This window comes from Callospermophilus lateralis, chromosome X (assembly GCF_048772815.1).
Source record: "Callospermophilus lateralis isolate mCalLat2 chromosome X, mCalLat2.hap1, whole genome shotgun sequence".
NCBI lineage: Eukaryota > Metazoa > Chordata > Mammalia > Rodentia > Sciuridae > Callospermophilus > Callospermophilus lateralis.
Window position 1 is genome coordinate 18,980,959 of NC_135325.1, and position 27,543 is coordinate 19,008,501.

General features: G+C 34.3%; 1 protein-coding gene across 5 annotated transcripts in view; it reads right to left on the reverse strand.

Moving 5' to 3' along the window:
- The window catches only part of Dmd (dystrophin), a 2,011,337-nt gene that overhangs the window by 364,825 nt on the left and 1,618,969 nt on the right, over window positions 1–27,543 (reverse strand). For all 5 annotated transcript variants that reach the window (XM_077107047.1, XM_077107046.1, XM_077107045.1 and 2 more), the window contains 3 exons: window positions 20,768–20,924; window positions 3,576–3,696; window positions 2,685–2,953 (listed from right to left, as the gene is read on the reverse strand). In XM_077107047.1, the coding sequence (XP_076963162.1) occupies window positions 2,685–2,953; window positions 3,576–3,696; window positions 20,768–20,924 (547 nt within the window). The remainder of the gene's footprint in view (window positions 1–2,684; window positions 2,954–3,575; window positions 3,697–20,767; window positions 20,925–27,543) is intronic.

Genomic DNA, 27,543 nt, shown 5'->3' on the forward strand with positions numbered 1-27,543 from the left:
ACAAAGTAATACATCTTAAAACATTATCTTAATTTTCATGCAGATAGCTAGGTTAACTATTGCTTTAAATGTTAGATATGGTGTTATAGAATATTGGGGTACAGGGATGTTAGAAGTATTCAAAATTTTAAGCTTTTCTTTTCAAATCTTCACCTAATATTTTAGTGAAGAGCTATCAATTCAACATTAAACTATAGGCTTCATAAAGGCAAAGACCAAGACTGTTTTATTTACAACTACATGTCAAGAACACTGCATAGTGACATGAAAACTGTTCTTAAATGAGTGAATAAAGATATTAAATGAGATTCCTTATATGTTTCTGGCACTGGGAAATTAAAAGATGCACACTATGATCCTTCCTTTTAGGATTCTTTCTTTTTTTAAAAAAAATATTTTTAGTTATAGTTGGACACAATGCCTTTATTTATTTATTTTTATGTAGTGCTGAGGATTGAACCCAGACCTTCACATGTGTGAGGCAAGTACTCCACCACTGAGCTATAACCCTAGCCCTAGAAATCTTACTTTCTTTGGGAGAAAATATATAAAGATGCTATAATATATGCGAAATGTAAGTATGACAATTTAAGCATGTTTCGTGATCTACAAAAGCACCAAAATAAGAGCAGTTTCTTCTGGTTGGTGGAAGTTGGTGGGGGTAGACATCTAGGAAAGACTAGAAATACAGGTGACTTCTGTAATGCACCCTGAGGTCTGAGTAAGAGTTCACTAGGCAGATGAGGTGGGGTCGCCCAGACAGAGCAAAAACATTTGCAAAGGAGCAGTTATAAAAAAAGATAACATGTGATGGTGGTGTGGTCAGAGTATATTGAATGGCTTGGAGGACAGGAGGTACAATTGGGAAGTGAAACCAAAGCCAGGAAGAAAAGGGACACCTATGCTCTTCACGGACTTCATTCTCTAGGCAGGCTTTCTCACGAAAAGGAGTTTGGATTGAAGTTAAAAAAGACTGGATAATTTAGAAATGCCAGTAAAGAAACTGTTCACTTACTTGCCAGTTATTAAAAATGCAATATTTCTGATATGACAGTTGCACAGAGAAATGAGATTTAAATATGCATTCTACTATCATGTAAGTAAAAAGATACTGAGGATTAGAGCAGGACATTTGATGAAAAAAAGAGGAAGTATAAGAGATACTTTGAGGTACAACAAGAAATCACATGCAGGCAATGAAAAATGTAGAAAAGTTTAAGGATGAACCTAGAGTTTTTACACTAGGAAATTTGCTGGATTATGATTCATTAGCTAAAATAGAAAACACAGAAAAAAAGAGCAGGTAAAAGGGAATAACAATTGGGGAGTGGAAAAACAGGAGAACAAATGAATTTGGTTTTAGAATAGGTAAATTTGTGATGCTAATGTAATATGGGTTAGGAGATCAGAAGAAAGATCCTGACTAGATTGATAGATTTGTCACCATCCATTCCATTCAAATTGCAAACATTTAAATAAACAAACAAAAACTTTACCCACAAAAACCAAAAACCCATTGGTCTAAAGTTAGAAACTTGGGCACATCAATAATTAAAGGTGGGTGGAAGTTACAAATCTAGGAAAATAAAGGAAGGAGAGGATTGTGGACTGAATAGTGCCATGAAAGCCAAGAAAAAAAAAAAAGAATTTCCATGGAGGGCATGGTGGCACACTCCTGTATTCCCAGCAGTTTGGGAGGCTGAGACAGGAGGATTGCAAGGTCAAAGCCAGACTCAGCAATTTAGTGAGGCCCTAAAGTAAAGCAACTTAGTGAAACTCTGTCTCTAAATGAAATATATAAAGGCAGGAGATATGGCTCAGTGTTTAAGCACCCCCTAGGTTTAATCCCTGGTACAAAAAAAAAAAAGAACTTCCATGCAGAGCCTGCTGACAAATATGCCAAATACATGAGAAATTTTGGAAATTTGCCTTCTTTTGAATTTGATTCTAGAAGAACTTTGGCGGTTTGACATTAGATTAGTAAACAAAATGTGCTTCATGCTCCTTATTTCAAAATGATTCTTGTAAATATATGTTATTTCTTTACAAATACATTGACCATCTTTTTGCCAGGGGGAATTTACCTTTGGACAATACTATTCCAAATATATAATTTTTCCTTATATCCACAGTGGGCTGAGGCAACTGGAAATTGAATTATATACATTGCCTTTTAAGGGCAGGGTAGCATTGATGGTTTAATTTCATAGTATCATAAAGTGCCCACTTCATATAACTTGGTTAGCAAAAAATGCCAAAATCTAGACTCCTGGATCTTGACAGGTGTTCAATTTTCTCTATTCTGATACTAAGTAACACAAAGAACACTCCCCCACACCCCCATTCACACCCGCCCCCACACCCCCACACCCACATACATCACACTACTTTAGTACAGTTACATTAACTATTAACTTCCTAATAGAAAAATCAAAATTACTATTTGGCCCTGTAACTTTTTAATATTTCATTTTATATCACTGAAGATAGATGATTACATTGCCATCTTTTCTTGGAGAAAACACCATGTGAAAGAAGACTCTGAATTGGTAAAAGAGGGACTCATTTCTATTGCTTAGGGGCCCTATTTTTAACTTTGTGGGATGAAAACACTGCACTCAAGTTTAGATTAGAACCTTTTCTGGATCTCTCAAAGGGCTCTGAAGCAAAGTAGGAACTGGTACCTTGACTTTTTCGAGGTGATCTTGGAGAGAGTCAATAAGGAGATCGCCCACTGGCTGCCAGGATCCCTTGATCACCTCGGCCTGGCGCAGCTTGAGATCCAACTCATCTGTAGCTTCCTGAAGTTCCTGCAGTCTTTCAAGGGCCTCATCTATTTTCCTCTGCCAGTCAGCAGAGTGTAGGTTCAATTTTTCCCACTCAGTGTTGACCTCCTCAGCCTGCTTTCGTAGTAGCCGAGTGACATTCTGGGCTCTCTCTTCAGGAGGCAGCTCTAAATTGGCAATGCAACAAGGTTTTAGATCACATTCATTTTTTTTTAAACAAAACATTGTTGAAAAGGTCAGACTAGAAGAAAAAAAAAAAGTACAGTTTAACACGAGGCCAACCTACTGATTAATGACTATTTTACACTTTGGCATAGGTTTTGATATAGTTCAGAAACATCTAAAGTCTGTCTTCCTCAGTGAATCTGTTCTATCTTATATTAATCAGATAATCCAGATTCATTTAAGCTATTGAGGAAAAAAATGTTAGGATGCACACCACAAGCTCTAATTTTCTTCAGTCAGGCTCTTAAATTGAAAATTAGCTTGTAGTTTTTGAAACAATAGAATTCATTCTCACAGATAAACTCTTTTGTTTATTATTTTCTAAATGTTCCAATAATGGATCACTAATCTCTTTTAATGTTTATTTATGGATGTGCAAACAGATTTATGCATGGTGGTTTATGATTCCTTGTTCTTTTTCAACATCTATGTTTAATTTGAATTGATTCTGTTTAACCTGGAAAATATGAGAGCTATCCAGACCCTGGCAGCAAGAATGGATGGGCTGCTCTGTCACCACTGATCCTTCTATCAATATGTTATTACAGTTCCACATTCAATTACCTCTGGGCTCCTGGTAGAGTTTTTCTAGTCCTTCCAAAGGCTGCTCTGTCAGAAATATTCGTACAGTCTCAAGAGTGCTCATGATTACAGGTTCTTTAGTTTTCAATTCCCTCTTGAAGGCCTGTGAAATGAGATGAAAAGAAATGTTTATTTGGCTTGTGGCATTCTTCTCAAAATTAATCCTGGGTGCTCAGAACTTGTTTATGAAACTCCCAGGTCAATTTCTATCTTCTTTGTTTGTAAACTGATACTCATAAATCAACAAAGAAGGTTACTGGGTCTTTCTGTTAATGAGGAAACCAATGTGTTTGTAAAACTATTCTAGGGAGAAGGAGGAGCTTGCAAGATACTTGATGCCCTCTCATTAAGATAAGAGCACTTTGTTTACATAACCAGACTGTCAAACTTAAAATTTAGAGCTAAAGTTGCAAGGTATTTATTGCAAAAACCCAAACATGGCTAATGAGGATTTAAATACACCCAAAATAATGGACATTCAAAGTGTAACAGGAAGCTGGAACTACCATTTGGAGGTACCCAGGCTTTACTGAAATATACAGTGAATCCAAATTGATAATCACCAGTTAATTCTGTCAAAATGCCTGACAGTGACTAAAACTGTCTATTGAAAGTAAGCTAAGTAAAGCTGTCAGTACTTTCAAAAAATACCCATTACATTATTCATTGTGATCTCTCTGAAAAGCAGAAGTGTTCTGAGCTATTGTAGATGTAGTAATTGTGGGAAGAAATTTCTATAAATCAATAGACTTAGGTGTCTTTAGGCCATGTAATCTAGCTATCAATTTTAATATCAAATCTATAATTTCCCTTGATACAGGGGATTAAGAGAAAAACCTAAACCCATAGTTTCTGCCTTCAGGTAATTACTAAAACAAAAAAAGAAAACTATATGGCTGAAGGTGTAGCTCAATGGTGGAGAGCTTACCTAGTATGCAAAAGGCCCTACATTTCATGCCCAGCATTGACCTCCCCAAAACAAACAAGCAAAACCCAAACAGCAACAACAACAAAACACAGAAACCTAACACACTAGAAGCAGAGTGAAAAACTATAAGTTCATATATAATCTAAGTACTAAGAGGATGGTGGGGCATACTGCGAGACTAGACTAAATTAACAAATACTATGAAACCATTAAAGAAAGTTATTGACCAGCTTCTGTGATCTCAGAAGTGAAGGTGCTAATAAAATATTAATATTGCATAAATGGTAATATATTTATATAACAAAAACAGCAATAATAATTGCCCTGACTTAGGGCTTCAATATGCATATCTTTTTTTTTTCAAATCTGCTTTATTTTTAGCAATGCTTACTACTGAATTTGAGCCTGTCCAAATAGGGAAAAAACTCACTACTATCCCCCTTTAAACTTCAGACATACTATTATGATACAGAAGTGCTCCAGACTGGATTGTATGAAATGTTTATCAATACAATCTTCATGTTACTCATCATTCAAAAGAATCTTGAGTCTTATACTTTGCAAAATGATTCGTCTTCCATAGTTATTTACAATTCAATTGAGAGAGGTAAGGTATTTGAACTAAAATAATGGAGTTGCACAAAATGGAATATTAGGATTCAGCCTGTGTATAGGGAAGTAATTTCTGTATTGTAGGATATTCTTGTGTCCTTGAAATCCTACTGGGTAGGTGGATTATTTACTCTGTTTGCATAGAAGATTGATTCTATCTCTAATATTTCAATTTCAATTTGCATGTATGTGTATGCACTTCTTGCAATCCTGTATTTTTTCCCACATTTAATTTTCCTAACTTCAGAAAATTATCATTTTGCCTGTTTATTCATTTGGACTTGACAGGAAGCAACTGATACTGCTAATTATAAAATAATGGCTACCTTTGTTGAACTATTGTATATCAGTGATTGTATTAGAGACTGGAAATCCAAAGCTGAATGCAAAACAGTTCTTCTCATTTAAGAACTTAAAATATATAATGGAAAAGTCAAACATATGAATCACTTCAATACAATGTGGAAAGTGCTACTGGTATGTACAACCTCAGAAGAGCATCCCAGAGAAGGTAGTAATCATTCAGATTTCAAAAATATGGCCATGAGTTAGTCAGGGAAGAATGGGTTATAGGACATTCCAAGAAGAGGAAAGTGCTAGTACAGAGAGATAATAGACATAATACTCTACAGCATGTACCAAGATCTTTAAGCATTCTCATGTTTCTAGAACATATAGAACAAGGAGAGAACAAGCCCTGAGATGAAGCAAGTCACTCTCATTATTGGGAAGTATATTAGATCTTTTAGGTAGAATTTGAAGCTCAGCCTCTCTATGAAATATAGCCCATATATAGTTTGCTAAAAGCTTAGGTATATGGTATAGGTAATTAGGATCCCTTGAAAGGATTTAAGAGCTGCATGGAACAGGCATATGAATGTTTCAAATAGATCTTCCTAAAATAAATACAGTACTCCCCCCTTACCCATGGTTTCACTTCTCACAATTTCTGTTACCCATGGTTGACCACAGTCTGAAAGGGTAAATGAAAAATTACAGAAATAAATAATTCATAAGTTGTAAATGTGCACTGTTCTCAATAGCATGATGAAATATTGTACAGTCCTGTTTCATCCTCCCTGGGATGTGAATCATCCTTTTGTCCAATGTTGTTGTATACATTACTTGCCTGTTAGTCACTTAGTTGTCTCAGTTTTCACAATGACAGGCATGATTTCCATAGCACTTGAGTTCAAATAGCCTTTATTTTACTTAATAATGGCCTCAAAGAGCAATAACAATGAAATTAGCAATTTGGATATGACAAAAGGAAGTTGTAAAGTGCTTCCTTTAAGTGAAAAATTTCAACTTAAGGAAAGTTTTTTAAAAATCAGGCTGAAGTAGTTAAGTTCTAAAGTCAGTTATGTTGTTAATTTCTTATTGTGCCTAATTCATAAGTTAAACTTTATCATAGGTATGTATATAAAGGAATGTACACAGTGTATATAGAGTTATCTTTCAGGTTTTCATTGGGGGTCTTGGAACATAATATTTCCCCAAGATAATGGAGTACTACTACACAGATTGTATATCTGAGAAGGGCAGAAATGGATTCAGAGAAACAATTAGAGACAATTGCAAGAATTCAGTGATAGAATATGAAAATGTAACCAAGGGCAGGGGTGACAAGGGAAAAAGAAAACAGGGAGAGAATGGGGAAATATTTAGAAAATAGAGATATGAGGATCTGGTGAGCAGATAGATGCTTTAGAGAAGTGAGAAGAAGAAACAAGAAGGACTCCTAGTTCTTATTCTGAGCAGATGTGTAAACAGTGGGTACAGTTAGACAAAGTATGAGAAAATAAACTTTCCTACAAAAGGCTCTCGCCTCCTGAGAACTTTCCCATACAATGTGAATTAGATCTGTAACCATTTGTCTAGTTAATTTCTATGATCCAAGAGGGCCAAATGAATATACCCCAGAGCAGATTCCCTGGCTAAACTCCAAGTTGTCTGAAAGACTGGAGTGGCTATCTCTCCTGGTAATCACATTTCAAAAAATATGAAGCCTAGACCTTTGAGACATTTTTAGACTGAGAAATGTGAGACACATGGGGCAGCTAGCTGGTTCCTTGAGAAGCTCGAAGTAGACTCAGGCCCCATATGCTTCCAATGAGAATCTTTCAGGAAGAGAAGGACACCTGCATCCTTCTCCTTTATAAACAGAGAAAAATAAAATTTTCATGCAAGTAGAAATTTCCTAGGCTCTTGTTTGTGGTCTCTGCAGCCACTCAAACAGGAAATATTTTATCAACATTCATCATGTCACCACAGGGTCAAGTTTCTTTAGGCAGAGGAGAAGGGGAAAACAATATTTACTATAAAGTATTTAAAAGAAATTTGGCTCTGATACAAATATCTCATGTGTATTCAGGATAAAATTAATAAATACTAATATAAAAGCTTGACCCTAAGGGGGAATCCTGTATAGGAAACAGAGTAAGAGGACATGATATGTTCAACTTAGAGAGGTAAGATTCCTTCCACAAGGAAATAATAAAGTCACTGGAGAGAAGAAAAGGAAATTCAGGAGTCATTCTCTCATTCAGATAATATATACTGAGCGCCTATATATCAACATTTAATGAGTAGAGATAAAAATAGAATCTCAAGAGAACAAAAAATAATGGAAAGGTGGAGAGTGTGGGGTAAATGAGGAATACAGAACTACTGAAGAGAGTGACAGTTTGGAATAGTAAGAAGGAAACCAAGAGTGAGCAATCATGACACACAAAGGTCAAGCCAGATCTGCACTGAAAAGTGTTCACTGGACTTGGTAAGAGCGGTTTAGTGGAGGGCAATGGTCTAAGAAATAGAATTAGCCAAGGAAGGAGAGGAAGAAGAAGTAGGTATTTCCAGTGAAAATTACCTTATTTTTTTTCTGATAAGAAAAAGAGGACAATAGGACAAGAAGACAGAGGATATAAGAAAAGGAAGAATGCTCTTTTTAGGATAAGAATAATTTGAACTTTAGAATGAATGACAGAAGCTAGCAATAGGGTAACCGATACTCTTGGTTTTCCTAACACTGAAAAGGATGTGAACCTCCAATGTTAAAAACAGTTCCAGGAAAACTGAGCAGTCCTCAGAAAACCAAGATAGTTGGTCATGCAAGTAGAAAAAGATATATTGAAAAACTGGACAGGAGAAAGTGGAGGTAATTTGGTGGGGGGAAAGGACTGTAAAATAAGGAAATGCATCTTAAAGGTCTCATCAAACTTAAAATGCCCAAGATACTATTTGATACAATTCCATTGTTGAAACTAAAAATTAAATAATTTGAGGCGAAGGGCCATCCATTGTAAGAGACCACTTGTTTGCCCCTCGAGTTGTTGCCAAGGACTTAGTTCCACCACAGCTGCACAGTTCATTTCTTAAATATGACTCATTGAGGATTAAAATGAGTTTAACTAAAAGACAAAGGAATTTCTGTCATTACAAAGACATAAGCACCATTATTTTCACATCATTGCTTGAAATTAAGAAAAGAAAGTAGATGGAAGAGAAGGTTACATGATTATATCTTCAGAATTTAGTACAATTTAGACTAAATTTTTAAAAAGGGTAAAAAAAACAGAAAAAAGGGAAGAAATGCTTCAAGAAAATGAGAGGATCGAGAATATTATAATGTTTGTGATTATGTGAAAAATAAGCAATAATGTGTCATATTAAACATGGTTATATGAAAGATTCTCCATTTATTTAGTTAGCAAATTTTGAGCACCTATTATGTACAAACACTATTTTAGGCAATGGCTAGCAGTGGTCCTTGCAGCATGGCGTTTCATGAGAGATAAATAAATATAGTTAAGGAAAAGATTATGTATTAAAATAATGGAAGATCAAAATTTCAGCATCTAATAACTTACCATGAACTTCATGCTCTAATATATTGCATTTTAAGAGGACGAAAGATGGAGACACTTTTAAACAAAAATATGAACATTCAATGCAAAAAAATCTTGATTTTTTGATAATTAGCACCTTGTTTCTCAAAGAAAGACTATGTTGAATGAGGTTTGGGAAAATACGTATTCATATACAACACTGATTTTCTCTTTTAGGTTATAGTTAATATTTTATCAGACAACTCATTTTGTTCATATTATGATATAAAAAGTTATTGGATAAGGATAACTTCTCCCATACACATAACAGAACATAGTTTTACAATATTTAGATATCAATATTCAAATGTTAAGGTAATTACTTCCTTAAATAGATACAATTATTTTCTTTAAATATCATCTTCTCCATACCTTTCTCTTCAGTTTTCCAAAATAGACCCAAGGGTTCACAATAGGTATGTGGAGGAATTAGAAGCAATTAGTAAAAATTTAGAGTACCTCTGTGTAAATAAAATAATATTTTATTGTATAAATGAGAAAAAATAGGTTTACTGAATTGATGTTTTTTTCTTTAGATTTTTTTTATACTGGGGATTGAGCCTAGTATTTTTTACCACTCAAATATATCCCTAGCCCTTTTTAGTATTTATTTTGAGGGAGGTCTTGCTATGTTGCTGAGGCTGGTCTTAAACTTATGATCCTCCTTTCTTGGCCTCCTCAGTTTCTGGGATTACAGGTGTGGGCCACAATACCTGGTATTCTTCAGCTTCCTAAGGTTTAAAAAAATTACATGAAGCCCTTATGATGTTATGGTAATGGTAAATCCCAAAGTAAATCAATTTATTTTGAATGTTAAATTATTTGATGGATATTGCTCACAGATTATAAATACTGGCCAAATGGGTGACTGATTCCTTATTAATTAATTCATTCAAAATTATTATTTTTAAACCTATTATGTATAAGGTAGGGAAAAATTAAGGACTTGATCTCTATCTTTAAAGAGTCAATCATTTGGTTAAGTACATACATTTTTGGTGTATTTTTTAATATTGTGAATGTTACTCCAAAGAAAATTGAGGTATAGATAAATTAAGGTGTACTTAAGGCCATTGATTGATTGGATACTTTCAATCCAAATGTTGAAATTCCTAAGCCAGTCTGATAGCAAAACAAAATAAAGACTCTTTGAATCATAGTAATTTTTTTTTAAAGAGAGAGTGAGAGAGAGAATTTTAATATTTATCTTTTAGTATTTGGCGGACACAACATCTTTGTTTGTATGTGGTGCTGAGGATCAAACCCGGGCCGCACGCATGCCAGGTGAGTGCGCTACCGCTTGAGCCACATCCCCAGCCCCAGAATCATACTAATTTTGAAACTATGCAAGTAGAAATATCTCATGGATATGAAGCAAATAAGAAACTTTAAAAAATACCTGAAAGTAATGGAGAAGAATCAAGGAATTGATGTTTTTATTTTCTACCCCACCTGCTTCCAGAAAATAAAAAAATATATATATATCACCAAAAACTAATAATGACATAAATAGAAATAGCTCAGAACCACGTGTGGAAGGGATGAAGTGTGAGATATTGACTTATTTAAGGTACCTCAATTAGACAGGGACAAGACGAGCACTGTGGGCCCAGGTACTGATGTTAGAGGTAGAAAAACTACTTTCTTTCCTCTAGGGACAGGGGATACAGGATCCTTTTATGATGGACAAGAATAAAACACAGATGTATTTCAATCATGTACTTTTCCTGGAACTAAATTTTACCTATAATCCCATTGAAGTGGCAAACTTCTATTTGTGTTAATCAAAATGAAATCTGATGGAATGACTGTATATGATTCCCATATTCAGAAACAGAACTTGACAGAACCATCTTGCAAGCCTGGTTGGAGTGATGAAAAAAAATACAGTCCTGAGTGGCAGGAGCCCTGAAGTCTAAGTCTGGTCTGGGCCAGAACCTGGCCACAGTGATCTTGAAAAGGTCACCAAATCTCTTTGAGCCTTTGCACTTTTCTTTGTAAAATGTCAAGCTTTTTAACCACCTTATTCAAGTTTGAATATTCAGTTCTAAAACTCTACCGTCAAGTCAACATATTTAAATCATTAATTGGCTAGAGGCCCGTTAATAAGGTGGCAGCTTAAAATGGTCTCTGCTGCACATCATTACTAATGATAAAAATCATAGCCATAGCTTGGCACATGGTAGATTCTCAATAAATATTCTTGAATAAAAAAATCAGAATAACCAGTTAGAAAACCAGAATGTGCTATATAGATAGGCCAGTTTTACTTAGAAGCAAAACAAGGCTTTCATCCGAAAGCCTTAGGTTTATGTGTGTGCATATCTTCTTTTTCGTTATTTCATCTAAAAGTCTTGTTTTGTGAATCATTAGAGGGAAAAAAAAAGTTTGCCCATTGGGAAAAATAGAGAGTTCTTATTCTGGGCTTACTCTTAAGTTCTATATACAAAGCTGAGTGTAACCTTTGAGTTATTTCCTGGAATTTCCTTAAGAGGTGGTTCTATTAGCTCTGCCTTTTTCAACCTAGTAGTTTCTTAAAGGAGATATTTATGTCCAAATACTCACAAGTTTCATGATTTGAACTACTGGTTGGAGCTTTTTCTTTGCTCTGCAACATTTTCTAGATGAAAGAACACTAGATGGACCCTAAAATTTAGAGTGATACAATTGTTCCATTCATTCAAAAAATGGTCACTGAGCAGACATAGGCAAGGACATTACCATAGTCATATCTGTAATTTGATCAGTATTTAATAGTGTTGTAATCCTATAGTATCATTCTGGTTCCCATATTATTTCTACCTCATCTATATGCATCCTATTTTGTGTCTATGTCTAGTAAGAGGGTTGTTGAACACAATTCTGTCACCATAATGATCCTCCTCATTTTAAAGAGCCATCATATTTATGGAGTCTCAAACACATAAAAATATTTTACCAAATGCTAACGTGGGGGGACAATCAATGATCAATTAATTCAAAACCACTTTTTGAAAAAGGACAAGGATGTAGAAGTGTGATATGTGACATGGTGACAGGAATATTGCTTCAAAAAATCTAAATAAATTTATAAGGGTTCATGAAATAAAGAAATGTGAAGAAAGAGGCAACAGAACAAAATCCAAAAGACCACATTCATCTGGGATAGCTACCATTAGAGAAGTTGTGAAAATGGGCATATAGGCTGAAAAGTAGAGGTCAAAATCATCTTTTAAAAAAATGTAATAGGGGCTGGGGATATAGCTCAGTTGTTAGAGTGCTTGCCTCACATGTATAAGCCCCGGGGTTCAATCCCCAGCACCACACACAAAAAATTGTAATAATGCTTAACATGAGATCTATCCTCTTATAAAATTTTAAGTGCCAACATCAGTATTGCTAACTATACTCTATGCTGTATAGCAGATCTCTAGAATTTATTCTTCTTCCATGACTGAAACATTATATCCACTTAGTAACAATTTTCCCCAACTTCTAGCATCCATCTTTCTATTTTCCACTTTTAAGAGTTTGATTACATAGTCATCTTTAAATAAGGTGATACAAAGTTTCCATCTTATTTTTTTACTCCACTATTTAGTAAAAGTGAAGATAAGGGAATGTAATATCAGAAACATGTAGCCATTGTTTCAGATGGTCAACCACATGAACGAAAGAATTAATTTTTAAATGGGGTTAATCAATTTGAAGCAAAGCTGAAGAATGGTTGTATTTTAAGGCTGAAATTAATTTTTTAAAAATCTAATTACACTCAGTGAGAAAACATTTTTGTGTGTTTTTTTGGAAGAATTTGTTTAACAAACTCCTTGTTAAGATTTAGTTTTCTGGGAGTCTTTTAAGATAAAAGTTTTATTCTCTGAGACAAAGGACATGAACTAGAATAGAGCCCAGGCTGCTTGCAGGTCTGTGATATTTTGGAAGAATAATTTACTGACTGCACAGCATCTTGAACAGCTGTTTGACTCTCAGTCCTAGGACTGGGCTGTTTCCAACAACCGCTGGGGAAGTCACTTCCTACTGACAATAAAGTTGTTAAGCTCTGAACTGACCTTGAAGAATCACTAAAAACATCTTTATCTGTTCCCATGACCATTTAGAGAATTAGGTCTTAGATCATTTAGCCTAAACCCTAAAATCTGGAAATTCCTTCTGAAGTGATAGTACAAATGAATGGATTAATAGAAAATCCAGGGACAAATTAATTTATATCTGTTCTTGAGAGACTCAGCCAAAATATGAGAAGGTCAAGTGTAAATACCGTACCATTTGTGTTGTCTATCAAAATAATCCAAAAGCAGAACCCTTGATTTTGCTCTAAGCACATATCTTCAAACATGATCTTCTTCAAGTCTTTCTCATAACCATAAATGGCACTAACAGTTACCTATTTATGCAAACTATAGACCTCAGAGTTATCTTTGACTTTTCTTTTTCTCTTGCACCCACATCCCATCTATCTTAAGAATTATCTCCTTAACCTTCAAAATATTTCTTGATTCAAATAATATTTTACCATATCCATCATTTTCACTCTGGTCCAAGTCATTGTCATTTCCTTCCTAGATGACTTTGCCACCCTCCCAACTTTCTCTGTGCTTTCAGTTTTGCCCCTTCTGGTCAATTCTGTGTACAGTAGGCAGAGTCAACTCCTAAACACAATAAATCATGTCACATCATCTCTGCCAAGAGCCCTCCAGTTATGTCTCACCACACACAGATTAAAATCCACCTCCAAACTAAGGCCTACAAGACCATTAACTATCTGGCTTGTTTGTCTCTCTGTCTGTCTCTATGTAGTAGCCTGCTCTTATTTTCCTTGAGGAACACTGCCCATCTCACTTTTCCTTGAATACTCCCAATCTGTCCTTGTACTCGGGGTTTTGAATTTGCTGCACATTCTGCCTTGAATGCTCTTCACCAAAGGTCTTTGCTTGACTCATTCACTCACACAGATCTCTTCCCAAATGTGACCTTCTCAGATAGGTCAATATTCCCCCAGTATTTCTCTGTCCCGGCTTCATTTATTTATTTTTTCTTCATAGCACTTACTACTATCTGGTATTATTTTACATATTAATGTATTTTTTTTACAATGTACATCCCATATTAAAATTGAACAACTATGGGTGCAGGGACTTGTTTTGTTTACTACTATATCCTCAACCCCTGCTATAGACACTCAATAAATAGTTACTGAAAGGATCAATAAGTCCTCAGAATCTTAGTTATATAATTTTTCTGGGCAAAGGAAGAAAAACAGATCAGGGGTTCATTTGTAATTAAAGGAATAAAGTGCTTTGTGAAGGCAAAACACTATACAAATATTATTTTCAAAGTATTTGTCAAGATATCAAAATATTTTGACAAAGTAAAAAGAAAACTTTGGTAGAGAAATCAATTTGTAAATTGTTCACTTTTCATCTTGTTATAGTCAGTAAAGAATAGCAGCAATTCCTAGATGACTCCATTCTTACATTTTTGATGATACAGCTACTTTTTATAAGTTTTTCTCAAATGCCTAGAAATGCAGGTCTAAAAATAAGTCTTAAGTCTCTTCTATTCAGCATCCCTAAATATGACTGCATAGGATATCACACTTATGCAAGTATAATTTCCGCTATTAGTGATGAAGAATAGATCAAAAAGATGTCTATTTCCTCCAACATAGCTAAGAAGACATCTTAGAATAGTCATAACTAAAAATGAAATTTACAGGGGAGCCAAACTTGTTTTGGAGTTTAGAAACTCCAAGAGGCCAGGTCATTGAATGTTGGAATGAATTAACTCTATCACAACCTTTTGTTGTTTTTCAGAGGTGAGAGGGGAGACTGCATTTTTCTTAACACAGAGCTGAATTAAATCTTAACATTCACAAATGGCACCCACAGACATTTTCTATTTCTGTGTAAAGAAAAGACAGAGAACTCATGTAGTTCCCATATGTACTAAAATGTACCCAAAGCAAGCAGGCCAGCATTGATAATAGAATTAGCTTAAATAAATGTATAATCTACAACATGATTTCAGGATAATTTTATTGAATTTCTGAACCTCTGCCTCACTTCATGGTGACTTCTGAAGAAATCGAACATGCATAATATATGACCTGACAAATAAACAAGTAAACTACTTTATTCAAGCCTTTTCATTTGTCAACAGCATCCAAGTAATAATGGCTTTCTGTCCACTGTTTTAATAATGTATGTATTGATTACTTCCATCTAAATCTTAACCAGAAAATGTTGGGAAGCTTTGAAGGTGTCCTTAATGGTCTCTAGGGAAGGGATTATAGAGATTTTTAAATTGAAAGATAAAAACCTAATGACAAACAATTTCACTAGTAAAAATGTAAACAAAAAGTCATTACCTACAGCGTTCTTATAATCAAGACCTAATCCCCTTTTGGATTTGGGATAAGAAGAAAGGAATGAAATAAGCTCATGGTTTATTACAGTTTTCCTTAGAAATTCCCTACTATGATTTGCTCCTTTAAGCCTGTCTCTAGGTTAATCACAGAAGAAGACGAGTAATAAATATCACTTTAGTGACTGCTCAAGTAAAACAAAGGAAGTCAGTTTTAAAAATATATCTGGACCAGAATAATACTCACTAATTGAAAACGAGTCAGTCTAGTGAGGCAAGTAATGAGGGATTGTAAAAGCCAGGATAATATATTTGAAAGATATAAAAATTGGTCAGTTTATATTTGCTAAGGCACATTTGAGCTTTAATTATTTATAACACTTCACCACATATGGAGCATTATTTTATTAATTAGTCTTGAGAGCCATTCAGTTGTAGTTGTTATGCTGCCCAGCTGGTTTGGGGAACACAGATCCACTCTCCTGGGTGTGAAAATTGCTTTGAGGAGTGAGACTACGGTCCCTGTATGGACTATCTTAGAATTACCTACAGGAAAATCATATATCTTTCTACCACAGAAACTGAGACTGATTATATATTTTCACTTGAAGAAAACAGAATAAGAAATATGACATTTTGCTATCAACTTTCATCATTAATATGAAATGATATCCAAAGAAAATGTAAATTTCCTTTTTTAAAAAATCCCGATTTATACAAAATAAAAGCAAATCTGAACAACGTTTGATTATAGTTTCAACTTTTGACATCTTAACGGGATATGTATTCCCATAAAAAGCAAAAAGGGCACCAATAATTTACAACAGATTGTAAGCAAATGATTTTAAAAAGGTGACACTGCAAATACATGAGGAATAAGTTTCTGATTACAAGTGACCCATCTTGATACCATACATTCTATATAAACAACAACTGAATCAAGAAACACATAGAGAGCCAGATAATTTATAATCCTATAAGAAAGCAAAGTAAAACAAAAGTCTAATAAAAGTAAAGTACAATATCTGTAAATGACTAGATCTTGAGGGAGCTTTATCCTGATTGTGTTTCCTTTTTCCCTTTCTAATGGACTTCAGACAATTGGATGGAATGATCCAGTTTCAAGGATTTTCTTTTGTTCTTTTTGTCCACAGCTAACAAGTGTATCACTAACCAGATGACCCTTGCATTATAGCTATGAAAAGGCTACTGCATCAATGTGACAGAACTGAATACAATCAGTGCTAAATTATTCTCTCATTGGCATTCAGGAGTGATGATGCCCTCTGAGGAAAGGAGAGTAAGACACTTTATGACAAGAATTTTCCTTAAAGATCCCAAAAGAAACACATGAGATCACTGGACCAGGCTATAAATAAAAACAACATGCATCAAAGTAACTCTACACACTTTACAAAAAGATGCTTAGTTGGGAATAAACAGAAAACCCTGTAGATAAGGAAGGAACATCACTATTCCTTCTTTCCTTGCCTTTGTTGTTGGTAGACCAGAGAAGGAAAAAGGTTAATGTTAGTTCATTATTTATTTTTCCTTCTTCCCACTCCCTCTCCTTTCTTTTTTTTCCTTGATTCCCTTTTCCATTATGTATTGTCTACCATGTACTAGGCAATATGTAAAGTTGTAGGTATAAAAATGACACCTCACCCTCACCACAAAAAGCTTCTTGGAGTATGTGGTATATGCAGGGTGATTGACATTCATCAAATAATCACACATATGCACAATGACAAAGAATGGTTAAGTCATACAAGGAAAGGTAGTCAGCGTTATGATAGTGTATAAAAGCTAGATCTGGTAAAATGTGGGGATTACACGAAAGCTGAGCCAAGACGTGAAGGATTAGTAGATGATAATGTGGGCATTATGAGGGTATAGGTGTGGGTAGAAAGGGTTTAAGACAGAGGACCAGCATGTTCAAAATGTTACCTGAGAGAAATATTGAGAACTTAAACAAAACAAGACAGTATGACTGGTGTTCTACCAGCAAGGGAAAGAGCAGTAAGAAAAGAAAAGGCTGAGTTCAAACCAGCCACAGAAGAGATTTTGGCCTTTTTCCAAGGGGATTGAGAAGCCACCAAAGAATGTGAAGATGAAGACTGATGTAATTTAATTTACATTTTTACATAGACGAGTCTGAGTGAAATGTAGAGATTGCAGTGTAGGGGTGGTAAGAACAGATGCAGAAAGGTTAAGAGAAATAGGTTTTGTAACTATGGTGAGGACAGTAGTAGAGAGTTGCAAAATAGTTTGGAGGTAAACTGACCCATGGATGTGGTAACAGCTGAAGGCTGGAGGTTGGTCACTCTGAAAAGGTACCTTGCCAATTTGCTGGTTAGCAGAAAATATGTAGATCCTCCAAGTTTTGAGGTTTTATAGATTGCAGCAACAAAAAGATTAAAAAAAAAAGGTTTGAGAGCATTGGAAAACAGGAAAATGTGAGATGATTAAATCTAAGTTGTAATTGGAGGTAGGTAAACATAGTAGGACTGGAAGTAATGTGTAAAGTAGGACTGGAAGTAATGTGTAAAACACAGAGTTATCAATGGGCTCGAAGTCCTGTTAGGTCAAAGAAAGGTAATAGGTGAGCACACCTGAATGAGCATATGAATCAAGAAAGGATTATTTAACTCTGGTACATGTTACCCTAACTCTAGCATGTACATTTCCCTGAATCACATCATGAGGTGAAATTCCTGAGAGTTTTAAGTACAAACGTTTTACCACTATTAAAAAGCTACCAAAGCCAATAGCCAGGGATAGCAAAATAGTATCTATAATAAAATACTGGCTAAAAGGGACCATGAAAATTATTTGTGACATATCCTCATCTTTCAGTTGCTGAACAAAGTAGTGATGGCAATCAAAATTTATGACAAATATTACTAGTCTCAATCTCCTGATTCCTGATGCACTTGTAAAATGATTCATTTTCTTCGGTTTCTGGAACTAGATTAAAATTACAGATTTTTACAGAAATTCAATCTCATTTCACCATATCATATAATGTCTTCTATTTAAAATGTTCACCGTTCTCAATGAATATTTTCTGCATACATACCATTGTTTTGACTATTTATTCAAATAATGTTTAAAAATATAGCAGTGTTAAATTTTAGCACACTATAAAAGCTAACTTAAGATTCTTAATTATCCTTGAAAATAGAAGGGAGATATGTGGGATAGAGGAAGGGTATGAGGGGAAGGGAGAAGGAATGGGACAAGGGAAGAATGGTGGAATGAATCTGACCTAATTTTCCTTTGTACCTATATGAATACACTACAGTGAATCACAACTTTATGTATATCCAAGAGACACTAGTTAAAAAAATTATAAAGAGAAGAAAGATTAATAGAATAGAGGAAAGTGAATAGGGAGGTTGGAAGGAAAAGAGGAAGTACTGGGGACTAAATTAGAGCAAATTATATTCCATCCTTGTATAATTATGACAAAATGAACCATAATATTATGCATAACTAAAATGAACTAAAAAAAATAAAATGACAAAAGATATTCTGATTTATATAAAAGGAAATAGCTAAGGGAGAAACTGGCAGTTTTCTGGGCATTCTTTTGCAAAGACCCCTGGGTCTTCTTACATGTTCACTTCCCCTTTTGTAATCTTCTATATTCCCTTCTTTGGAATAATGGAAACCCTTGACCTTTCTTCAAGATGCCACCTTTGGCTGAGTCTCCATAGAGATATTTCCTTTAAGTACTGAACGTACAAAAGGGGTGCAATTTTATCAAACTTTGTTATTTGGTAATAATTTATTTGGTTGGCTATTCATTTCTGTCCGGGTGTCTTTTATTCTCATTTCAAAAAGACTTACTGTCAGTGTCCATTCTACATCAGATGTTTTGCTAGGCTATAGGTCTTAGAAGTGAGCAAGGCCACATCTCTGCCTTTCTCACTCAGAGCCTAGAAGAGCAGATAGAAACGTAAAAAAAAAAAAAAAAGAAAAAAAAAAAAAAAGAAACAGCTGATCACTGCTGGAGAATGCTAGTAACCAAATCATTATTTTTTAAAATTGTCAAAGTACAATACAAACATTTATCTTCCTTATCCCATATGAATAGTACACTGGGTACTCAAATAGTACATTGGGTATCTTCCCTATCCCATAAGAATATACAAAGATTATTTTCTCATATTTACCAGATAAGAAAGGAAAATGGAATGATAGAAATTTGCAATTAGCACATTGCAACTTCTAGCAAGTAATCATTAACAGCTGCTAAAATTATACACAAAAGAGAAAACAAGGTATTATGTGTCTCCTGATGATAGAAGAATACACTAACATATATGAAGCAGTCTTGAAAAAAAAAGCCAAACCTGATTATGATCAGATAGGTAGGTCACTAGCCACATTCAGTAGGTAGTCACTAGCTACTTATGGATACTGAGCCCTTGGAATATAGCTAAGATGACTTAAGATGTGCTGTGGAAACACATTTTTATATTGATTGCATGTTGAAATGACAATAGCAATTTTATTACAGTTATGTATGAAGTAACCATAGAGGAAACTGGGTAGAATGTACAGGAAAATTTGGTTACTTTATAACTTATTGAAAAAAAAGGGAAAGAATTTGAGAGATAAATTAGCCAAATGCAATGTGTGACTCTCATTTCAATTCTCATTTAAAACAAAACAAGAAAATAACAAATTTTGACTGTATGAGAGAAAAAAAATTTAATACTTACTGGACATTCAATATTTTGCAACTATTGATTTTTTTTCACAATAGTAGTACCCTGGTTACTTATGAAGAGTTAACCCATATCTTCTTGAGATACATTTTTTTTTCAGTACTTAAGAACTTTTGTAGCTCTCTGCTTTCCCATCTGTTTCTTTTTATTATAATTATTAGCACATATTAATGGTACAATCTTTTTTGAGACACTTCCTGAAATATTTATGAATAAAGTGACATATGCCTAATTGTCACTTTATTATAGTTTGAAGTAGGTTTATATGCCTAAGATCTGCTTCAAAATAATGGAAGAAGAAGAGGAGGCATAGATGTAATAAGCCTGGCCATGAATTGATGACTGTTGATGTCTGATGAATACATGAGTATTTATTACAACATTCTGTCTACTTTTGTAAATGTTCAATGTTTTCCATGATAAAAAGGTTTTAAAAATAGCCAAAAGAGATGGGCAATTTCTTAAAGGGTATTATTAATGTGGGTGCCTCTGGCATTTAAAATATAATGGTGTGCATTATTTATAATTGACCCTTGGATAAGAGTAATAAAAAAAATCTCTACTCAACTTAATTTCGAACAAAACTAATTTTAAAGTAGTCACTTAATGCTTACTATGTACAAGGCACTAGGGTTAAAAATGTCCTACCCTGTGTACATCATTCTGCTTCTGAACTGCTGGAAAATCGCCTCCAATAGGTGCCTGCCTGCTTAATTCATCATCTTTCAGCTGGAGCCACACCAGCAGTTCCTGAAGAGAGAGGTGCAGACGCTTCCATTGGTCAGAACTGGCTTCCAAATGGGACCTGAAAAATAATAGGGGAAAATTATGTCAGAATATTCTAGAAATATAATTGATGATTCTAACAATTCCTTTTTATTGGTTGGTTATTTCCATAGTGTATAAACCTACTGTGAACTTCATAGTAGAATTCACTAAAAATCTGACTTCCTGTTTTTGAGAGCCATCATATAGGGTGGGAGGGTATTTGGGTGGCAATTTTGAGGAAAGGCAGTAGTCAGCCATTTATCTGTTTCCACATTTATCATCTCAAGACTTGGGGCATGACATATACACTGGAATTGATCACTTTTCCATCCCTATTATAGTCAATAATTCTTAATGTTTCTGGTAGAAAAAAAATGGATCCAGTGACTAATAAAAAAAAAAAAACCTCCATATTCATGTGACTCATGCTCATACTGGAATTCTTTCTACTTTGAGAAATGGAAAGGTCTCTCCCCACAATTTGACTTTTCCATTTCTACACCCTAGGCAGCCTTTTCCATCGACTCCTTCCGTCTGGCGTCTGTTCCTTTCTGCTCCTCTTCCATATGCTTCTCCTTTGCCTCTACCCTTCTTTATTCCTGTGCACCTGGGATTTGTTTTCACCAAGTTCCGACATTTTCTGCTTCATTTCCCTTGTGTAAAATGTACTGAGACAACAACTCACGTGGAAGAGGAAAATCAGACGTTTGTCTGAAAGCTTCTCCCAAACATGAATAATTAAGGCAGTAGACTGAGTGCTTTACCATCGACTGTATTTAGAACATGTAAATCCTTAGAAGCCATTTAAGAATATACAATGAATGATCTGTGCTATAAAATCCATATTTCACTTGAGGATGAGAAGCTAAATTAATAAAATAAATCATCATCAGAAAAACAAAGAAGAAAGGCAGGATGTTAGCAAAACTTTATCCTCAGGTAAATCTGGAATTTGCTGCGTCACTCTCGTATTACCAGCAAGCACTAATTAATTCATAAAATTAATGCTGCCTATAATATAAATATAATAAACTCTCCAATGCTGCAAAGTTTGAAATGTAAAGTAAACCAGCCAGGTAGAACAACATTTCCCTTGGCCATTTGATAACTTGTCCTAACATATCAAATACAATTCTCCTTCTGGTCTCAGTCTGAAAGAATCACCAAAGAGTACCTATTACTGAAATTAAATTGTTTCAAACATTCTGAAGGCTAATATGAAAGTCTTAAAAATGTGCAAATACAATGACCTGCAAACTTAAGTTTGAGGAATTCATACTAAGAAAGTAACTGGAAAATCATACCAAGATATAATAGAAAAATTTTTATTTATAGCATCATTGATGGCTGTTATAAAGTAGAAAGAAACTGAAATATTCAATATTAGGGAATTGGTTACACACATCATGATGAATTCATACAATGAAATGCTATGCAGTGTTCCATATAATAATATAGGTAAATATTTATGGATATGGAAAAGATCATGTCAGTTATAAAAATGAATATAATCTGGTAAATGGATGGAACTAGAGACTATCATAATAAGTGAAATAAATCAATCACCCGCAAACCAAAGGCCAAATGTTCTCTCTGATATGTTAATGCTGACTCACAATAGATGGGGTTGGGGAAGAGGAGTGGAGGTTCACCTGATTGAACAGGGGTGGGGGTGGGGGGAAGGGAGCCATATGGAAATGAGAAAGATAGTAGAATGAATCAGACATAACTTTCCTATGTTCATATATGAATACACAACCAGTGTAACTCCACATCATGTACAACAACAAGAATGGAAAGTTATACTCCATGTATGCATAATATGTCAAAATTTATTCTACTGTTAAGTATAACTAAAATGAACAAATAAAAAATTACCAAAAATAAATAAATCAAAGCTAAGAAATACCATTAAAATGAATATAATCTATTTTTCTATTTTTCTAAAATGTTTATGTGTGTGCGTATTTGTGTGCACATGCTTAACAATGCATGAAAAATTCTGGAATGAAAACCATGTTATCCCTCAGAGATGGATTTACAAGTGATCTGTTTCTTCATGTTTATCCAAATCATCAGAATTTTCTTTTTATAATGCATAATAAAAACATCATATTCATAAAAAATGATAACTTCTATCAAACAAGAGAAATCGAGTTGTTAAAGATTCTAAGGGTATTATTATCTAATCAGTGAATCATGACACACCTAAGTATCATGAATAGTGCATGCAGACTACAAACAGTGTGGAGATAATTCTCTTACGTTTCTATTCCTTCTTTCCATTTTAATTATCACTTTCCTGTGATAAACCTAAGTGAGAATTCCCTATGCAAAATTTTAGCTGTTTAATGGCATTTAATGAGTACTGGTTGCAAGTATTCCCTGGGGTGTCTAGAATTTTAACTTGGGCCCCTTGAGGTCCAAAGAGGCTTTCTAGCAAGACAGTTTGAAAGGTAGGAAGAGAGAGGCACTGTCCAGACATGGAAACATAGCCAATGGTAGAAGAGAAACTGATTAAATAAGTATTTATTAAGTGCCTCTAAGTTCCAGTGAAGCACTGATTAGTAGGAAGAGGGGAAGAAAAGGGAGAATAAAAGGAACCTAATGCTTGGATTCCCTTTATCTGGTAGAAGAAACAAATATTGACTTCTAAGAGAGGAATTGGTGAAGGGCAGGCTGCCCATGGTGAGACCACAAGCTGCTGCTTTTTTAAAATAAGGAAGTGCTACAACTTCAGTTCTAGGTTAAATGGTGCTGACTAATTATTAGTGGATCAATGAACCCCTTTGTGTTTCTTAAAAGGGAAAAATAACTAAAAGACTTAGGGAATCCAGTTTTAAAGATCTAATGGTAACTTAATAGCATGATATAATAAGGCTCTAAGAAGTCAGGGACAGAGGACAGTCAAGAAACTTCACAGAATAGAAGCAGAAGGACCTGGAACACCAAAAGATAAAAAGCTCTCAGTTATCTGAGTGAGGGGACTTTTCCTAAGGTGTGAAGTTAGGAATGTTTGATCATCCTAACTACATATCAAATGACTGTTTCTTTGCTTTCCCTCCTAAGGCACAAGAGTAAAAAAAAAAAAGATCTGACATGAGGACAAAAATCTACGCAAAGGACAGGGGACAGTGGTTAAGGACTGGAGAAGAGAAAGCCAGTTAGACAACAGTTCCCACCTTAATGTATAACAAGGTATTCAGTCTAACACTGTTATTCTTAAACTTTAGTGTGCATAAAAAGCTTTAGAAGCTTGTTTAGATTCCAGATTCCTAGATCCCACCTCCAGAATTTCAATATTTTTAACAAAAATCTATACTTTCAACAGGAACCTTCACAACTCTGCAGGTAAGCTCCAGGACCACTGTTTAAGAACTTTTGAAAGTTTTTGTGATAAAATGTGACTTGTTGTTCTCAAGAGGGCAAAGGTGGTATTTGTTAGTTACATGATTTTAAAGGAGATTTAAGTGTAATGAAACACTGTGAGCTCATTAAATATTTTCTTTGACCATGTTAAGCTTGTAAAAGGTTTTTAAGACATATTTCTAGTACATTTGTTGGAAGCAGCTGCCCTATCTTTATTTTTGTGAGTGTATACTGAATATTTCAAAATGATTTACCTATGTTTGTGTTGGGAATGTCTCTTCCTGAAAAGGTTTCTTTGGATATGGAATGATTTTTTTTTTTGTATCAAAGGCTGTTACATCATAGGTTAAATATCTTATTTTGCAATTTGGAAGATGCAAGGGTAAAAAGACAATTGCTGAAGCACATAACTTGAGTGATCATATTTAGACATGGGAAATAGAAATTACAAGCCCAAAGGGGTGTGGGGGAAAGGGCATGGGGGTAGGAAAGATGGTGTAATGAGACTGACATCATTACCCTAGGTACATGTATGATTGCATGAATGGTGTGACCCTACTTTATGTACAACCAGAAAAAGTAAAAAAAAATTGTACTCCATTTGTGTACAATGTGTTGAAGAACATTTTGCTGTCATGTATAATTTACTGGAACAAATAAATACATTTTTTAAAAAAAAATTACAAGCCATTCTAAGATGAGGAAATCAACTTACTGGCTTTAACTAAATATTCTGGATACCTGAGCAAAAACACTGTTTTTTTAATTGTCACATATACTCTATTTATCCTTACTTATTCAACAGAAAATAAAAGAGGTGATTGAAGAGGCACACTTAGCTTCTATCCATTTTCTATTAATCTTTATTAGTGAAGACAAGAGCTTAGGGGCTACTAGCTTTTAACAAGGCAGGTGCTGATCTTTAAAAAGCAGATAATTTCCACAACTTGTAAGATTTAGATAAAAAGCAGAACCTTCAAGGTATGTTGGGATGTATTGCTTAGTCTTTAAATAACTCTTTGGGGACAGCACTCCAAGAATTATAGGGACTGATAAAGTGATTGTTATTTCTCTAGATACAGATATTTCAAATGTGATTTGGTTGATGCCTATTTTGAAATCCTTAATAAAACTTTACTCTGAAAGGCACATATTCTTAAAGCAAAATGTATTATATTGAATTCATTTTTCACTTTGACTTCTTTTATAAAACTAATGATATATCCCCATATATATTTGGTGCCTTGTGTAATAAAACAACACTTGAACATTCAGAAAGAAAAAGTACAAATTCAGAAATAATAAAGAATCACTGAAATTAAATGGGAGCTAGGAGGCTTTAAATAAAGAGAGAGAATTAAGCCTAAAGATAAATAAACCTTTTTTTTTCCAGATTGTCTTGAACTTCAACTTCCAAACATAATTAACATTCCAAGAGTGAGAGAAAGAAGGTCAGAGATACTCAATGTCCAAGTTGCATTTTTCTCAAAAGTAGAAAGGCTCTGCCTCTTTTTGTTCTTTCTTTGTTCTCCATTATAGAAAAAAAAATTTTTATTGGTTGTTCAAAACATTACAAAGCTCGTGATATATCATCTTTCATACATTTGACTCAATTGGATTATGAACTCCTATTTTTACCCCAAATACAAATTGCAGAATCACATCGGTTGCACACTCACATTTTTACATAATGGCATATTAGTGACTATTGTATTCTGCTACCTTTCCTATCCCCTACTATCCCCCCTCCCCTCCCCTCCCATCTTCCCTCTCTACCTCATCTGCTGTTGTTCAATTCTCTCCCTTGTTTCCCCCCACTTTCTCCTCACAACCTCTTATATGTAATTTTGTGTAACATTGAGGGTCTCCTACCATTTCCATATGCTTTCCCTTCTCTCTCCCTTTCTCTCCCCCCACTCATCTTTATAGAAAAAATTTTAACTTATCTAACTTCTAATACCAAATACTTCCCAAGACATGTACTGCTGCTGTGGATTATATAATGTTGGTGTTCTTGCCTCTCAAATTAACATTCAAAAATTTATAAATGTGAATGTTTCATATAATATTTCCAAGTTTTTATTCCATATATAAAAATCTTAGAAAACATAAACTTTGCTTAAGTTATGTTGATAATATATGATTCTCATATTTAACAGTATTACAGTAATCTGGAAAAAGTCTGGTAACAGTCTGAATTGAAATCTTTTTGAATTGTATTTATATAAAATATTAACTTGACCACTTCTCAAATCATTAATATCACTGACTACTTATTTCTCCTTATACCTCAAGGATAAGATGTGATATAATACATATGAAATGGATGGCATATACTTTTATTTTTTTGATATTTTTTTAGTTGTAGATGGACAAGATACATTTATTTTATTTATTTATTTTTATTGTATGTAGTGCTGAGGATTGAACCCAATTCCTCATAGGTGCTAGGCAAGCACTCTACCACTGAGCCACAACCCCAGCCCTGGTATATACTTTTCTTGGATTAAATTGTGAGATAGGATTATATAATTAAAGTATTCATTTTTTTACTGGAAGATGTCTTATTGACTTTTTCTTACATCCTGTATTTTAAATTAATCAATTTCATTTAAATATAGGAAAACAAAGGTAGAAAAATTCTATAATTTGGCCAGGTTCATAAAGGGCAAGTGCATAATTAAAAGTAATAGCATTGTAGAACTATAAGAGAACTTGACAAGATCACCTGTGTTTCTGGTTAAACCTCTTAATTTCAGTGAGGGATAGGATTGAAGTCTGAAGCAGTTAAGTGACTTTCTCAAGGTGGCATGCTAGGTAGCAGTTAAGTGACTTGTTTAAGGTGACATGCTAGTAGAAATGGAGCTAAGAAGAAAAGGAGCTTAATGACTAAGTCACTCAGATGCTGGTCCAAGATTCTTTCTATTGTACCTTACTAATAAGAAATAATTGCTGGAAAGCAACAATTTAGAATTTGGAATTTCTTCATTCGTATAGTTTAGGTGGAGGAGCAAGAGAGCCTTCTGAAACAACTTATAAATACTTAAAGGAACTTGTTATCAAGTGAGTATATATGTATATATATACTTTTTCTTTCTTTTTGTCATATTGGGGATGGAACCCAGTGCCTTGGCAAGCCAGGCATATTACTTTACCACTGAGCTATACCTTAGACCCTCATGTGTAAATTAGTGTTGTATTAGGAAGACCTGGTGAAAGAACAGATTATATATATATATATATATAGAGAGAGAGAGAGAGAGAAATGTTCATTATGGAATTTGAGT